The sequence below is a fragment of the Plectropomus leopardus genome, chromosome 2 (genome assembly GCF_008729295.1).
Source record: "Plectropomus leopardus isolate mb chromosome 2, YSFRI_Pleo_2.0, whole genome shotgun sequence".
Taxonomy (NCBI): domain Eukaryota; kingdom Metazoa; phylum Chordata; class Actinopteri; order Perciformes; family Serranidae; genus Plectropomus; species Plectropomus leopardus.
Genome location: NC_056464.1, coordinates 31,413,943 through 31,431,868, shown reverse-complemented (window position 1 = coordinate 31,431,868; position 17,926 = coordinate 31,413,943). Strand labels below are relative to the sequence as shown.

Below are 17,926 nucleotides of genomic sequence, written 5' to 3'. Positions count from 1 at the left end.
AAGAATTTTATAGAAATTTGATAAATACCTAATTTCAGTGACTTTTTTTTAGGGTTTTACTTCTCCTCGACATACATGTTCTCATTAGAACATTACTTAAATGTTATAAATTTAAGTCTTGTTCTTAGTCAAATGAAACATAAACTTGGGAAGAACTGGAAGAAAAAAAGGAAATTCACACAAAAAAAATGGATCCTTGGTCAGACTTCAAAATATCTGTACAATATCTGTTAAAGCAGCAGGTTAATGAGAGTTAAGTGTTTTTGGAAATGACATGATTTATACCAAATAATTCCAACAAATTTACCATCACTCTGTTGTAGAATTGAGTAACAAAAAAAACATTTTCAAAAACTTTTTAAAATGAAATCCACTGCATTTTTCTCATTTACATACAATGAGATTGAAGTATGAGTGTATAAATGCCAATTGTTTTTTATAATGTGAATGAGAACATAAATGTGAGTGTTCTTCTAGCTTGTAATTTAACACAAGTACACATGTGCTGCCTCCCTCCGTGAAGTTATTTATGGTACAAGTGCACATGCTGCACATGGGGGTTCATACGATTTCACTGGTACATGCTGTTCTCTTGTCACGAAGCTCTTTGTGAAAAGGTTAAAGTGTTATTTTCTGCCAGCAGGTGGTGCCTGATAACTAACACAATGATGAAGAATAATCAACAAATGTGAGAGGCACAAAAAACTTTCATGTCCTAAAGGAGTAAATCTGTGAGTGGCTCTTGATTTTTATCTTGGTTATAAGACAAATAAAAGGGGAATTCTATATGTGGCTCCATGCATTAGCCTGCTGGTGTTGTGTAGACTGCAGTTACCTCTCTGTGACATCCTGTCTGATCTCTCACTGACTGAGAAGCAACAGTGACCACATGTTAACCCTTTGAAAGCTGGATATTAATTTTCTTGTGTTGGGTTCAGATGCCTTTTATAATGTGTGAACAAATTGGTTTGATTTCTTTTAAAAACATGAGGAAAAAGGCATATAGAAATATGACAAGAAATGTCCTGCAAACTGCTGGAAATAATTAGATTTAGAAAATACTGTTTTGAAAAAAAAGCTAGGGGAAAATCACAATCCAACTGTATTCACAATTATGTATTTAAAATTATGATACAGAAATATTATTGTTTCTTAAGCATCTTTCACTGGTCATTTATTTGGCTTTTTTCTTTTTTAACTTTAATTTTTGTGCAAATTTTCAGAAAGTTTTTTTTGCCTTTTTTTTAACCTCATCTTATTTTTTTTCAGTTTTCAGGCAATTTTCTTTTCTTTTTTTATTATTATTTTAAAATACTAACTTTGTACTTTTTTTTCTTCTTAAGGTGCTTATTGCCTTCCTTGTTTTTGAAAGAAATCAAGCCAAGTTGCTCAGGTTTCAAAGGGTGAAGATTGCATTTTGTGAATAAACACTCAAGTATGGCAGCTCTGCCCGGAGACCAGCTGACTTGTTGATGGTGATTTCTTTTTTCAAATAAATTCTTGCGGTGATTAATTACATTAGTTTCTCTGCGCAATAGAAGGGGAGCATGAAGGCCGAATGAAAACGAGCTGACACGCATGTTTAATGCTGAAAAGTTTTCAGGCGTCATGAGGCAAAAGCTCTTGGGATGTTTAACTGTTAAATGTTAAATATATGATATGCAGGGTTTTCAAAAAAAAAAGAAAAAAAGACAACGTATAGACTTATATAGAAGTAATCCCTCTCAACAATTATCTGTCCTCTGCCTTTAGTTTCTTATTTCCTTCTTATTTTGCCACCTTTTGGAGGACCGACACTCAGATGAGGTCTGACCAGGTGTCAGACTGTCAGCAGCAGGCATCCAAGAGGAAGATATGAAAATTGTGGATTAAAGCGAGACAAAACGCCAAAATGCCAAGTGGACAAAGCTTGCTGTCTTTCACTTATACTTATAACTGACAATTCCTGCATAGTATACTTTTAATCTCAAAACTATCTTTAAAATGATAACATGCTTAAATTTTACTTGAACATACAGGAGCTACATGTTTAGCTGAAAATATGGGTTAGAAAATAAACAGCATCATGTTTGTCCATGTTTGTTTTTTAAAATAAAACTTCTACTAAATAATAAAGTGTGTGGAAAACCACACGCAGTCATCAGTGTAAGAACGTCAGTTTGTGAGACTGTTTGTTTAATTCTGTGGTTGGATTACAGCAGGTGCAGGCGAGGCGTACTCTGACAGCAAACTCTGACTCAGGCTGGAATTATTTAGACGCAAACTGAGACATTAAATTATGGATGTGGTGTGAATCACCACCTGAGACCACCAACACTTGTTAACTTACCATCGTTCCAATTGTTTCTTGTTTTTTATTCCTTGCTGGATATTTTGTTAAAAACATTTTAGTGTTATTTGCCATGAAATATGTATGTCACATTCCATTTAGCATTTACATAAGCCTTAACTACACGAGTAACACACGCGACGCCCCTTCAGATTCCCTTTTTTGGAGAATAAATTGCAAACAACTGACTTGCGCTCTCATAATGAATGCAACTGTGTGACGGCACATACTCACAATGGTATGTAAGCTCGTCTTAACTGTCAACACATGCAGCCTCCAGCTTGATTAAATTAACACAACAGATCTTAGACGAAGCACAGGATACTAGTGCATCTAACTAACCTGTTGTTCTTCTATCTGACTCTAACACAAGACCGTGTGCGCTTGTACATCTACTGCACGTATTTAACATTTTACTTCATTTGTGTTGATTGGAGAGTTACCATTTTTTAACTTTGTTTGTTCCGCTGTGGGAATGTAATCATGAATATTCACTCAATTACAGTGCTTCAGTAGATTTACACTTCACTTCGTTACAGAGGGAAATGTCATTTTTACTTTAATACATTTATTTGACAATATTAGTTACCAGTTACTTTGCAGATTCAGGGTATTAAAACAAAATATAACCAACTAAAACATTATGATGTATTATATATATTAAAATTTAAATGCAGCACTTTTGTTTTTTTCTCACATTTTACAGGTTTATGTTTAAGGTCTAAGACTTTTTTTCATGCAACTAATAGAAATATTTCTCGCAAATTTAATCAGAATCTTGATATGCAACACTTGTCAAGTGGATGGATTTTCTTAAAAATCTTAAAAAAAAAGAAGAATGCTCTCTAACACTGATTCCAACAATTTTGTGACCAAATGTTTTTTTTCAGTATACTGTAAAATACGGTCCTATTTGTAGTTTAAATAAGCCCCACCTTTAGCTGCAACACTGAGGTGACGCTTACAAATGAATGCATCACAATTTTTAATCCAAAAATATTATATACAACTCTGACACTGGCGAGTCTGCATAATGAGAGTTTTTACTGTTGTTCCTTCAAGTACATCTGATGTATATAAGTTTGTACTTTTCCTTAGATAATATTTTGAATGCAGGACTTTTTATTGTAAGCGAGAATTAAGTATTTTTACACTCTGGTAGTTATAGCTATTATTACTTAAGTAAAATATCTGAGATCTTCCTTTACCACTAGCAGGGTTCCCACAGATCCTTAAAAAGCCTTTAAAGGCATCAAATCCATTAATCTAAACATAAGACCTTAGCTGGCATTAAAATGTTTTGAATAAAGAAAATAAATAAATAAATAAATAAAAGTCCTAAAATGCTTGCAAATTAAAGTTGGGTTCATAATTAATCTCTTTTTCTGACTTTACATTGCAAAAGCTCAAAATAATTAACAATTTACCAAATTCCTCTGACATTAACATCACTAAAGAGTCGTGTTTTATGAAACAATAGGTATTTGAAAAATAAAATAAAATTCAGTAACCTTTAGTAACTGATGTCAATACATGTTTTTTTTCCTTTAATATTGGCTAATGTAAAATTGCTCTTAAATTTAACTACAAATGGCACTGAAAAGGTCTTAAAAAGACTCATATTGCACTCGCCTTAAGCTGAAGAAATCCTGCACTAGTTGTTTCCTCTTTGTACAAAAAAATTCCCAAAATAGTATAATACATCACACTTATTTTTAATGCAAAGGGAAGTACACTTAAAACAACCAGCACACTTCCCTGTGCATTACATACAGTACCAAAATAAAATGAACATTAAACACACACATCATGTAAACTATTTTTCACATTTACAGCTACAGAAACTGAACACTAACACCGATGATGCTTTGCTGTTTCCTTTTTTGGCTGAAAGACGCAAAGTCTCCCTGTGAACAATGCTGCTGTCAGATCCTTGTGTCCGCACATACACTCTACAGCCCGCCTCCTCCCCGACCCCACCACTTCCTCCACAGCTCTCACATTTGTGCAGCTCTTTCACGCTCATCACATAATTCAAGGTCTCACCATCACATGAAGATCACACTTGTTCACTTTAACTTAAAAAAACAGCCACAGAATTTTAAACCAGTGGATTATAAATAGATCTCTGCGCTGTACAAACTCCCTGCTGCTTTAAAACAGAAGAAAAAACTTTTGGGGGAACTTTGGACCACATTACAGCTGCATGCGGAGGCAAGCAGCTCGGCAGCGATGTCATCTCTACTTTCTCACAACAAAGATCAGCCCCGCATCAGAAAGACGCTCTCTGACTCCTTGCCAGCTTCATCCGCTGCCACCACCAAGAGCCTGAGGGTAAGACGCCTCATTGTCTTTAATTTTGTCTGTTTAGCGAGAGGAAATGCCACAGCTGACATAATGCACTAACACTGACATCAAAGGTCAGTCCTTGTCAAACAAACGTCTCTAACAAGCCACTGAGGTATTCCTGTGTGTTTCTGTACTTTGCCACAGAATCTCAGTTTACAACACAATCAATGGAAAATTCTGTGTAGCTGTAAATGACCTCTTACTGCTTCATTTGAAGGGAGTCCTTTTTTGGAAAACGCTGTTTACACATGACAGCTGTTGGAATGCGACTAAAGATTTTTTTTTTTCTTTTTTTTCCCACTTTATGCTGTCTGTGGGACTATGTCACTAATGCAATATTTTCCTTTAAATCATTCTGCAATCAAGTAAAACATGCCTATTAAAAGCATAATTTCTCAAGAGATGGTACTCCGTGTCTCCTCAAGTGTTCCTGTAAAACTATGATGTCATTCTGGTCCAAACTGACCACTAAATGAGACAGAGTTTGGAAATCAGGCCCCCGAGGCTCTAAAATGACCTGCCTCAGATTCTTTGTTTGAGTCGCTCCTAAAAAGATTACTTTTATTGGAAAGCATATCCTGATTTTATCTGATCTCTCTTTTTTATTGCTAGAAGTTGATTTTTAATGGTTTTTAAAGGTAAGGTTTTTAAAGTGTGTAAGATTTAGAGGGATTTTAGTGGCATCAAGCGGTGAGGACTGCATATTATAACCAGCTAAAAATTTTGCCGATATTTCTTTTATTTTTCTTTGTTCAGGAGGTTTTATCAGGAGTCAACTTATTTGTAGAAGTCTTTTCCACTCTAAAACAAATGGTCCTGGTAATTAAAACCAGTAAAAAGACTGAATTGTGTACGCTGGAAAAAACCCCAAAAAACAATTATTTTTCCAAAGCTTTCATCACAGAGCTTCTAACGGTGGCCAACACGAAAACAAGAACATCCAAACTGCCGTGTCTAGAGTCAATAGTTGTTTCCTCCTTTTCTCAGCTATTGCATCAACTTTTTAAGTTATGATACATTTAACCAGTAAAAAGTTTTTAGATTGAAAATGTCTTGGCCAAGACAGAAACAGAAACACAAGTTATAGACAAACAACTGACGACGCCCCCTATGTAGATTTGAACAGCTCATTCTAGGGGACAGAAAACACAACAACTCTTATTTTCAGGAGAATACACATTAAAGAAAACATGCATAATACATGATATTCCATTTTTGCCAATATATCCTGCTAAATCCTACACACTGCCTTTAGGTCATTTTTTGGGAAGCTGTTATTCCTCATAGTATAACAGGGACATGGTGGTTACATGGTACACATCTTGGACCCTTACACTACCCCAAATAATCCTTTTTTAATCTCTAATAAAATGCCTCTAATGGTCGGGGTCGACAGATTATCAGCCTGGATGATTATTGGGGCTGATGTTTGGCATTTTGCCGATTATCTGTATTTGCATTTTATTGTAATGATAGCCAATAAAATTAATTAATTAAAAAGTGCAAAAAAGTGTCAGCATGGGGGAAGCTTTTACTTTGCAAAACCTAAGAGAATTTTTTTTATTTATTAATTTTTTTAATCAAAAATTTCACTTACTTTACATTTTTTAAACAGTTGCTGGGAACTTGCTGAATATGATAATAAAAGATTCACTTTTGATTAACATTTGCTAAATGCATTTAAACAGAGTTTTGTGTTGGAGTTTCATATATTCTAAATAATGACAGAAAAATTGTCATTTTTATTGTAAATGCATATTGGTTCCAAATATCTGTCTCATTAACCACTAATAATCAGTATCAGCCCTAAGAACCAATATCGGTCGATCCCTATCTAATGGTTCATAATAACTCAAATGAACTGTTAAATAAACTTGCACGTTGATTTGCGTGGAGGAGCAAAACCTTTAAGTGAAACTAAGGAAAAGTTGTAACAAGCAGTTAATCTTATCCTTTTATGTAAACTAAGAATCCACTTGGGAAAGATTAATGGAGAGACGGAGGGGACACAGGAAGAGAGAGAGTGAGAGTGGGGGGTGAAAGACAAGATGACAGGGAACAGAGAGAAGGAGGGATAGAGGGCCTCGGACCGGCCTGTGGGAACTCAGACGCAGTATTTATGGATGTTTATCTCTCTGCTAGTCCTACGGGAAGCTCACATTTTCCATTTGGGAATAGCTGGTCAGCAGGCAGCAAGTTCCTCACAGGGTCTCTAAAAATCTGGAGGACAGCTCAGTGACAGAGTCGCTCACAAACGTGGGACACAAAAGCCAATCTTTCCATCAGCATCTGTTTATGTGGCTTAATCTAAACCAGAGCTTTTTCCAAGTCTGCGTACTGTATATCATTAATGAGCATTTACAGAGCAAATCCAAGTGTCCAGAGAGAGCGTTTAAGGAGCTGACATCAGAGTCTGGGGAAGATCCAGAGATCTTGTAAATGTCTGAGCAGAGGCGTATCGCTGTGTTTACACACACTGTATGTAACTTAAAGCCCCGTTTCTGCTTTATAGGAATCCACTTGTACTCTCCATGATGTAGTCAGAAGCGCCAGTCTGCTTTTTGCTTTAGTTTATGTGACTGTCACAAAAAGTCTGCCTGTCATACACTATGAACACACTACCCATAGATATCAGAGAAGCCAGCTCACTAAATATTTTCAAAAGAACGCTAAAAACGTATCCGTCACTTATCCCTTTAAAACCTGGTTGGACGTCAGTTTTCTTTCGCTGCGACATCTATCAAAAGCTATTTAACCCTAAAGGGAGGTATTAGAAAATTAGCAAAAACTAGCATTAAATGGCCAGAATGTATTTTAATAAAAAATTATAGTTATTTTAATCATATATATATATATATATATATTATATATATATATATATATATATATATATATATATATATATATATATATATATCATATACATAATCTTACAAGACAAAAAAATCTACATTTATTTTTTAAGTTTTCTATTTTTGGGTAATTGTTTGCCTGTTTTTTATTTTTCAATTTATTGATTTTTTTTGTGCTTATTTTCAGATAATTTTATTTTTTTTTTTACTGATTTCTTGCCGTTTTCAGGCCATGTAAATTGCTCACTGACTTCTCCCCATGTTTGTGAACCAAATTAAGACACTTTGCTCAGTTTTTAAAGGGTTAAGTAGCTCCAACTTTCTGAAACTCTCTTTTTCACTTCATACTGCTGCACTATCTTGATTTTATTATTTGTGGTTTAAGATTTTATGATTTATGGTATGATGAAAGAGCACTGACAGATGATGAGCGTTCAGCAGGTTCAGTACAGGATTTATGAAAAGTGTGATTTCTGTCCACTGTGTGCTGTTTTACTGTATATCTTGTGTCAAATGTATCTTAAAGCACTTTGAACTGTTGTTGTTGAAAAGTGCCACAGAAGTGAGAAAAGTGAGAGTCTGCAGTGGGAGCGGCTCTGTGAGGCTTCACTTTGGCACAGCTGATGTCATTTCTAACATCAACATGCTAATATGCTCACAATGACAATGCTGACATTCAGATGCTTATTAGGTACAAAGCACAAAGATAGGAAAGTCATTAATTTTGCAGGTATTTGAATATTAATCAAAGTACTGGACAAAAAGATGGCATTAGATAAACAGTCAAAGTTATTCCAATTCATCCTGAGAGGGAACAGGAAGGTCTGTATCTAATTTCATGGAAATCCATCCAATAGGTTTTGAGATATTTCACTTAAAACCACAAATGTGATACTACTGGTGACAAGAGAGGAAAAGTCACTAAAGTTATTAGCATTCACCAACTGGAGACCATGAATATATGTACAATTAAGTGGCAATGCATCAAATAGTTGAAATTTTCAGTCTAGAGAAAACCAGTTGACCAACCGACAAACCAGCACTCCTACAGAGCCAATCCAAAATAAATACATAAATAATACAACCTAAACACCTGTAGTCAATTAGAGGATAGCACTGAATATATTAACATCAGACTTCACATGCTATTGTAAGATTATGGACAGAAACACCAAATGACTGTAATGTAATCCAAGATAATAAGAATATATGATAAATAAACACGTATAAGTTTATGTAAATATTGTCTTTATGCACAGATGGCAGAAATATTAAAGCTATTGTTATTAAAGCTCGAGGTCATACAATGCTGATTAAGCCAATCATTGCCATATATGTGTGCAATTCTGATGTTTTCTCCCACAATAATGCATGTGGAAAGTTTGAAATAAAGACTTAAAAAAGTAAGTGGGCAGAGACTATAGCAACGGAGCAGCAGTTAAAAGTACAGTGGAAAAGTTTCTTGAGTGGACGCTCCACACGAAAAAGAAACAAGCACAGCAAGCACACCAATAGGCATATTTCATAAGTTATGTTTAAGCGTGTTTATGTAATTACTCTCATTGGCAAAGGAGGACACAAAAATTCCTCACTCCATCTTTAAAGGCAAGGGGTCACAGAATAGTGTTGAGTGTGAAATTTATGCATGTAATCATATACTTAACACATTTGGGATATTGCGGGCCAATTTGTCAGACAGCGCTCTCTGCCATCATCATCAAAAGCACTAAATAAGGGAACATATTTTGGAAGAAAAGTGTTCGATCTATGCCAAGAAGCAGTGTAGCTGTTCTGGCAGCTCGTGGTGGCTCAACACCTTTCTTATGTTCCTTTAATTTGTCACCTCTCCGAATCTGCATTTTACATTGGCATTCATATTACTCCAATAAAATGTTTGCCCCTCATAGTCAATAATGCAGTGTTGTATTAGGCTGTCAAGTGGGAGTTTTAGTTCTGCTCGTCCGCTAGAAAATATCCCACAAAGGAAACTGTACAACCTCTCCAACTTCAGATGGCAATAATGAACACAATGTGAAAGCTGCTGCCAGAACTATTACCTTTTTTGGATGTGTTTAGTGAGTATCTCTGCTTGTCAGTTTATTTAAGGGATCACTTCCTCTCCCTTCTTTAACTCAGCTCGGTATTTCATACTGCCGTAAACCTTTTCTTGGAAAACTGGAAAAAAAAAGTCTTTCATGAGGAATTTCTGGTAATGTCACTTCAAAGAATCACTGAGCTTTTCCTGCATGGAGATCTGCTGATAATGAATGTACTTGCTGACATTGTACAAGTAATAAAACATGTCCTGTGTCCACAGTAACTGCATGTTTACCATATAATGCAGGGGAAACGGTCAACATAGTACAAAACACAACCATGTTTGTGGATTTGACTCCACGTAGTACTTCATAAATCTCGTATTACGACCAAACTGCCTGTCAAACAAAATGATGGAGTCATGCTGTTTGATGCCGTTATTTGTGCAGTAATGAGCATCCACTGAAATAAAGGACTGGTAATGATGGGGTTAAATGACTTGTTTATACCAATGTAAAGTTTAAATTGGGACCATGTACAACTGAAACCTCTAAATGTCCTCACAAAAAACACATTAGCTTGGTTGTTGCATTTTTCATTTTGGTCAGAGAGCCAGTTCTAAAACATTTCTCTTCTATTTCAGCACGAGAGACTGTCCAGGTAAGCAAATCTAATTCACACCATTAAAACACAAACAAGACATTAAATCATCGCCTGAGACAGAAAAAAAAAAACACAAATCAAACAGTGATATTAAACTCTGACAGTAACTGAGCTAAACCTCTGTGTGAAATACCTGTTTTGTGTTTTCAGACTGAACTCGTCTGGATCCTCCGACGTCTCCAACAGCACATCAAACCATGCTGAGTCTTACTTCCAACGGCGGGAAAACAGACTTTCTGCAAGGAAAAAGGCAGAAGAAGAGACAGCAAACAATGACTATAAAAAGGCAGGTGATGCAGTTTGCATGTGGATAGTATTTTGACTGTTGGTACTTTAATCAACTGTAGTTCGCTGCTTAACTAAAAAATGAACCAAATGTGATCACTTGACAATGATTTAAGCTGTTTAAACCGCCTGCATTTGAGTTTACCAAACTTTTCCAGCACAGGGCCACCTCCATCATGGTGCTTTACAGACTGGCCCAAGGACTCCAGGTTTAAACATCACAAGATGGCTGACCCTGTGTCAACTAGCCAATGAGAAATTGGACACAGAGTCATCCAGCCCCTAGAGGGTGCTGCACCACCAACACAGACATTTCAAAATAAAAGTACACAAAAAACGTTACACAAAGAGCAGAGCAGAAACAACACTTTATCAGTTGAAAAATAAATTGGGATTACTTTTAATAAATTGTTAAAGTAATTTAATAAGCAAAGATTCTTGATAAATTCTTTTTTTAATGAATGTTTTGTTTTTATATCACTGTAAATTCAATATCTTTGAGTTTTCTGACTACTGGCCGACCAAAATGATCTGTTTAAAGGCATCATCTTGGATTCTTGGAAAATGTGATCTGCGTTTTCCATTATTTTCCAAAACTAGTGATTCTCAGCCTTTTTCTAGCCAAGGAATTTAATTTGAGTCACATTAGGTCACAGACCCCAGATTTTGCCCCAGGGACCGCCTAATGAAAAGATTTTGGTTGTTAGATCAGGATCAGAATCAGAATCAGCTTTATTGGCCAAGTCTGCCAACACAAACAAGGGATTTGACTTCAATTAGCTTTGCTCTTAGTGTACAGGAAATTAAACATTAAATATTAAAATAAATAAGAAAATAAAAACAAATTAAAACAGAAAAGGAAACAGGAGATATCTGTGGAGGAAGTGAAACTTGTGATCACAATAGTCAGTCCTACGACTCGTATACACTTGGACTCACTTCTTTAGTGGACTAGTTTGCAAAAATTTGGTCTTAAGTCACCAACAAATTAAAAGTTTAAACTTAAGATTGCGCTACAGAAAACTGAAGTAATCCTCCTTAAGAGAGGGGAGAGTACAGTATACCTGATATATATATATATATATATATATCAAGTGAAACTTTCTACAGCAGTCCATCCAATAGTTGTTGATAAATTGTACAAATGTGAACCTTTGATGGGAATGATGGCTCTGTGTACTAACCTTTCAGCCAGTCCATGTTGGGATATTTTACTTGATAAGCACATAAATGTAGATTTCTTGGGGGATCCAGGAGACAAATCTTTGTTGGTACTTTAATCAACTGTAGTTCTGAGCTTAACTAACAAATTAAACCAAGTGTGATCACTTGATAATGAGTTAAGTTACTTTACATTTGAGTTTACCAAACTTTTCCAGCACAGGGACACCTCCATCATGGTGCTTTACAGACTGGCCCAAGGACTCCAGGTTTAAACATCACAAGATGGCTGACCCTGTGTCAACTAGCCAATGAGAAATTGGACACAGAGTCATTCAGCCCCTAGAGGGTGCTGCACCACCAACACAGACATTTCAAAATAAAAGAACACAAAAAACGTTACACAAAGAGCAGAGCAGAAACAACTAGTCACTTAATCAGTTGGTCCATAGAAAGTAAACTGGTATCACTTTTAATTAATTGTTTAAGTCATTCATTTAGCAAAGATTCTAGATAGATTCTATTGTTTTAAATGAATGTTTTGTTTTATATCATTGTAAATTGCACAATTGGCTCTCTGTACTAACCTTTCAGCCAATCCATGCTGAGATATTTTATTTCTGACCACCAATAAATTAACACAGTCTAGAGAAATACACTCAAACTATTAAAAAATCTCTTAATAACAAATACCCCCAATAATCTGTTTGTTTATATGCACATTTTAGCTTTACAGTGTAAAACTAAGGGGTGTGAGTGAGACTTACCCATATTTAAATAAGCTGTATGGGAGCAGGTGCGGCCAGCACAGTCAATAATTAAAATAATTATAAGTTTCATTTCATACTGTTAACACACAAACCATCGCTGTGGCTGTTGATGTCAGCGTTTGTTCGTCTGTGTGCTGTGAAAGCAATCAAACGCCATTTGGAAATTCCAACGAGTGCACATTTTAATTTGCAGATGTATGAAAAGGCTCTGGCCACCAATCAAAGGCTCAAGTCCAGGCTGGAGACCAGTAAACAGGAACTGGCTGTGATTCAGGACCAGCTGCAGAGAGCGCAGGTACAGTACACACAGTTAATTACATTAATCCAGATTCATGAGTGTGAAAGAACGAGAGGAACTGGTCACTGAAGAGGTGACTGAAAAAGTATTTAAAAGTTTCTGCAAGTCAGAATTTTCATTTCCGTGTGTCTTTTGTCAGGATACACAGAAATGTCTCCCATATATTCTCATGACGACATCAGGCAATACTGTAATGTGAGAGAAATGTGACATGAAAAATAGCAGTTATACAAGGAAACTGCAATGTAATTACTGTCAGGGTGCAGGTCTGAAAAACTCTGAAATGGTTAGCCGCTTCAGATTTTGTGTGGGTATATTGGATATTTTCCATCAGGCATTTGAGCTCACTATTATGAAAATGTAGCACCCATAATTTTACAGTTTCGAAGCTTTGTACTATAATCTTTTTTGTAATAATCTTTCATTAACGCAGAGGGGAAAAGTGGGAGATTGTGGCTCCAATGAGCTTGAGACAGAAAAAAAGGTAAAAATTCAGCATTACTTATGTAATACTTACAAACGTCTTTAATTCATCTGCTTATCTTCATTTCTTTTTTTTATTTAATGTTTTAATATTTAATGTTTTTTTTCCTAGGAAAGTTGGAGTCTAAAAAACAGGATATCAGATATGGAAGAGCAGTTGAAGGTAATTCAGACTTTCTCTAAATGAATCTTTAAAGAAGTATTTCATCAATATGAAGAGGGTCTTCACATAAAACTGGGCCGGCTACACAGAAGAAAGACCCAATACTAATGAAACTGGTGCTACATGACCAGAGAAAAAAGAGAAAAAAAGGACTATGTCATTGGCTTTTGCTCTATAAGTAGAAACACTACAACTACCAGAATGCACTGCGCTGTACCAGACCAATAAATGCTCCTGCTGAAGTAATGTGACCTCAACCGTTTGACACAATGTTGCCCAGCTTTCTGGTATTACAGTTAAATATGCAACTCAGTAACAGAATTTTGGTTTATATTTGATCAGCATTGCTTAGTTTTACTGGTTGATTGAAGTTTTTGAAGGAAGCAGCATGCCGTCCACTTCCTGTTTACAAACTCTCACTATAACAGCTAAACAGGGCGTTTAAATATGTTTCTGAAAACATTTTAGGAGAGAACTAAGCAGTGCAGTAACATAATCATGTTATATTCAGTCAGCACTGCTTAGTTTTGCAGTTTGATTAGATTTTGGTCAGAGATTGAGAGAGAAGGAGGGGCGGGTCTGTCTCTTCATCAGCTCTATAGTGTTTTTGTTCAGTCCATTCTCTGTCTGAATTTGTCAAATACTGCTGCCTTTGCAGTGCTTTTGGCGTAAGATGTTGATGCCAAAAGCCACATTTAGCATCCATATGAAATCAGCTGAGAATGCCACTGGACAGCCAGAAAAACGACAACAGCACGGCACCTGCCGTGTCAGCCTGATATGTGGCCGCATGGAACCAGTCGTGTCCGCATCAAACACTGCTGAAAGGCGTCAGGTTGAAACGCTGCTGGTTATGATGTAATATAAGTAGCAGTGGGAGGCACAATGGATGGAACCAACAAACCCTGGACTGTCATGTGAGAGTCTGGCGTTCGCTTCCAGTCTGAATGTTATGTTTATTTTCTACACCCAACTGTGTGAATCTTTAGCCTAATCCTGACCATCTGTGCCAGCGTGTGCGTTTGTTGACGTTCCAGCATTGGCTGCTGTGTGCTTGTCTTGTCTAAACATAACCAAGTGCAGCGTGCTTGTGTTGACATCACGATGGCGGCATCCCAGAATGTCAAAGCAGACGCAGAAGGATACCTAGAGCGTCATATGTAGACATGCAAGTCCACTACAAAGTGGCAATACGTGAGACCTTGGAATGAAAAAGTATTGTGGTGGCGGCATTTCGTCGTGCAATACCAAAATGCTGAAGTGCATCTTGTATTTCCAGCAACAGCCAAAAAGCCATCAAAAGTTTAGATGACGTGAAAGAGGGATATTGGCTGAAGGATGTTTACCACTGTTAATCTAAACTTACTACCCACATTATTTTCATATAAAACTGCGAAGATTTGTGAAGAATAACAAAAAGCACACACAAAAACGTGGTGCTGGACAAGAGATAATACAAGAGAAGAAAAAAAAGCTTCAAATTGGTAAGGTATCCCTTTAACCTTTGTTATTTTCCTTAATATTTTCTTTCTTTCTTTTTTTTTTTTTTATAAACATTAACATTGAACAACATGGCAGGATCTGTTACCAGGAGAAAGTTGAGCTCACTTGACACGAGGCAAACAATGAACAATCAAACCCAAACAGAGTAAAGTGTCTGTGGGACTCGGAGCCGCTGTGTTTTAGCTGACATCATTTGTCACCATTATGCTTGGCTGACTGTGGGATGTGTGTGAGCACTTTGACACTGCAGCGAGCGAGCCATCAGTATTCATCTATAGTCTAACGTTCACAAATGTCTGCTGTGTTGTGCTCAAGAGGATGCAAACAAAAAACACCCTTGTTTTGGTCTAAGCAAACATGAGATGCTGGTTTGAAAACAGATATTCACAACAGAGAAGCACTGTTGTTGTGTGTATATAAATGAGCGCGTCTGGTCCGATTGTGTCAGTGTGTCGCTGAATGCAAGTGTACAGGATTACGTGCCTTTGTTACTGTATTTGTTTCACGTTATAGTAATAAAGCCCAGACTTATCAGGTCAGAATACTCTTATGTGTGAGGCTAGTTTCATTTCTTGATTAGTTAGCAGCTGGAACAGAAGTGAAAAATGTAAAAAAAAAAAAAAAGCTCACTTTGGACCACAGCCTTTAGCTTCCTGCTGCAGAGACCCTGTAGAGACAGTGACCCTCGGTGAGGTCACCATCGCCACCACGGACACAAAGACTATGAACGCAGACTGAGAGACACCCCCCTCTTTCTCTCTCTCTCAAACTCAGATCAAACTGTAAAACTAATCAGCACAGATCAAATATAAACCATGATTCAGTTACTGTGTAGCCTATTTCTACTCAAAATGTCATCAGAAATATATTTTAGTTAACTGTTTGTCTGTAGTACAAGGATTTGTAAATAGGAAGTGGGCACCATACTGTTTCCTGTATTGTAAAAACAGAAGCTGAATAAAACAAGATTACTAAAACTAAGAAATGCTGAAAAAAGATGAACTCAGATTATGTTACTGAGTCACCTATTTCTCATATCCTGTGGCCGAGCTCGAATTATGTCACCCACCAGAGGGATTATTCATTGGTCCGTGCGGCGCAGTGTATTCTGGTCGTTGTAGGACCACTTGGCCAAAACCAAATGCCACAGCCTCTTTTCTCTGTATTCTCTGCTCATGTAGCACTATTTCCAAAAGTACTGTCATCTCGGCAGCAAAGATAGTTTAGTTTTATGAAAAGACCGTATTTACAGTAGTGAAATACTAAAATTCAAAGACCAGAACATGAAAGTAACAAACTTCACACTTTGCTGGCTGGAAACAGAGGAAAATAACAAACAAATATATATTTCTGTCTTTTTAAAAAAAAATCTTACAGCTCAGTTTTTATGGATAGATTCACATTTTTTCCAAGTCTGTCTTTAAACAACGCTTTCATGCCCATGTTTTGACTGCGGTAGTTGTAAATTGGAATTATTTTTGTCCATACGAGCCACGGAGAGGTCCCCTCATAACATCAGTGTCACACTTGTGGTCTAAAAATGTATCCTGAGGTTCCACTAAAGCCAATCTGGAGCTTCAGTCTGAGTCAAACAAATAAAGTGATATTTTATACAGTAACTGTATTTTTAGTGCAAAATGTCCTCTTTTTTATTACAGTCTTTCAGATGCAGCTCAGAAATAATAATAATTAAAAAAGTACAATTAAAATTAAAATAAATTTCAATGAAATATGCCTTAAACACAGTAAATTCGGGGAAAAAAATTCTTCCTGGGACCAATGAAGCCACATGTTAGCTTCAGCTGAACAGTAGAGTAATTATTATTTTTTTATATATTGGCCATCATTTTTTTGGTGTCAATGTAATGTTGCTGGAATTGTCAGGAACTAAAACTAGGTTTGTGACATATGAAAATAAACCAACAAATGAATTCACAAATCTAAAAACAAGAGATAATTAACAATATGAACAGCCGAACAGTTTTCACATGGCAAAAATTAACATACAGCATGTGAGCTAGACCTGTGATGTTTGAATTTCTTATATTGACCCCTATGATAAGACATGTCCTACACAAGACAATGAGTCCTCCAGGTTGTGGGCAACGTGTCATTTTAAGTTTGTGCCCACTTTTGTTGTCTCGTGCTCTTTCTTTAGGTTAAAGCAGAGCTGAAGACGGAGAACCAGAGACTGAAGGACGAGAACGGAGCTTTAATCCGAGTCATCACTAAACTGTCCAAGTGAGACAGAAAGCAGGAAGGATGAGAAGAAGAGGGACGGATACCAGAAGTGAAATCTTTACTTGCGTTCTTCCACCATAAACCCTCAGACAGAATGTATGTACGTAGTTCTCTGGTAATGTTGGAAACTTGCGTCTGTTGAGTAACTAACATTTGCAGGGATAAAAACACAGCTGTGAAAGCTTCATGTCACTGTACTGTATCTAAAGTAGAAGCACATTTCCAGACAGAAAATGCATTAAATTAAAATAAATTTTGTATATTCATAATATTTCTCAATAAAACGCAAACACGACTACATGTTTTTTTTTTTCTTTAAACAATTGTCCAGGAGTAAAACATTTCTTAAAACTGCCTCATCATGTCAAGAATGTCCTGCATACTGCACATATATGGACAAAGTATTACAGGTATTTCCACGGAGGTATCACCATGGAAACTGCAGTGTTTTTTTTCCATTGCGTATGCAGTCCTTGTAAATCGTTTATTAGGGACAGCAGATGATGGATGAGCTACATTCTCAGAAACGTGGGAGCGATATCTCTGATTTAAGAGCTTCACTTTGCAGTATAATTTTTTTCCTCTTTACCTGCAATATAAAAACAATGAAACGCATAAACGGTGCTCAAAGAGTAAAAAAAAAAACTGTCAACACTAAAGCAAAGTCAGGCCTGCATGTAGAAAATTAAGTGATGATAATTGACAAAATAATCTCACCTTGAGGTCCATTAAAAACACTGATCTGGAGTTTTCAGTCACATAAAGATGATACAATAAAGATGGTGAAAGTGA

General features: G+C 36.3%; 1 protein-coding gene across 1 annotated transcript; it reads left to right on the top strand.

The window, feature by feature from the left end:
• The first annotated feature begins 4,298 nt into the window (after window positions 1-4,298).
• LOC121949147 (protein phosphatase 1 regulatory subunit 12B-like) lies at window positions 4,299-17,429 on the top strand. The gene is made up of 7 exons (XM_042494766.1): window positions 4,299-4,663; window positions 10,211-10,227; window positions 10,381-10,516; window positions 12,640-12,741; window positions 13,178-13,228; window positions 13,340-13,390; window positions 17,052-17,429. The coding sequence occupies exons 1-7, from the start codon at window positions 4,562-4,564 to the stop codon at window positions 17,136-17,138; spliced, it is 546 nt and encodes a 181-aa protein (XP_042350700.1). The 5' UTR covers window positions 4,299-4,561; the 3' UTR covers window positions 17,139-17,429.
• The last annotated feature ends 497 nt before the right edge of the window (window positions 17,430-17,926 follow it).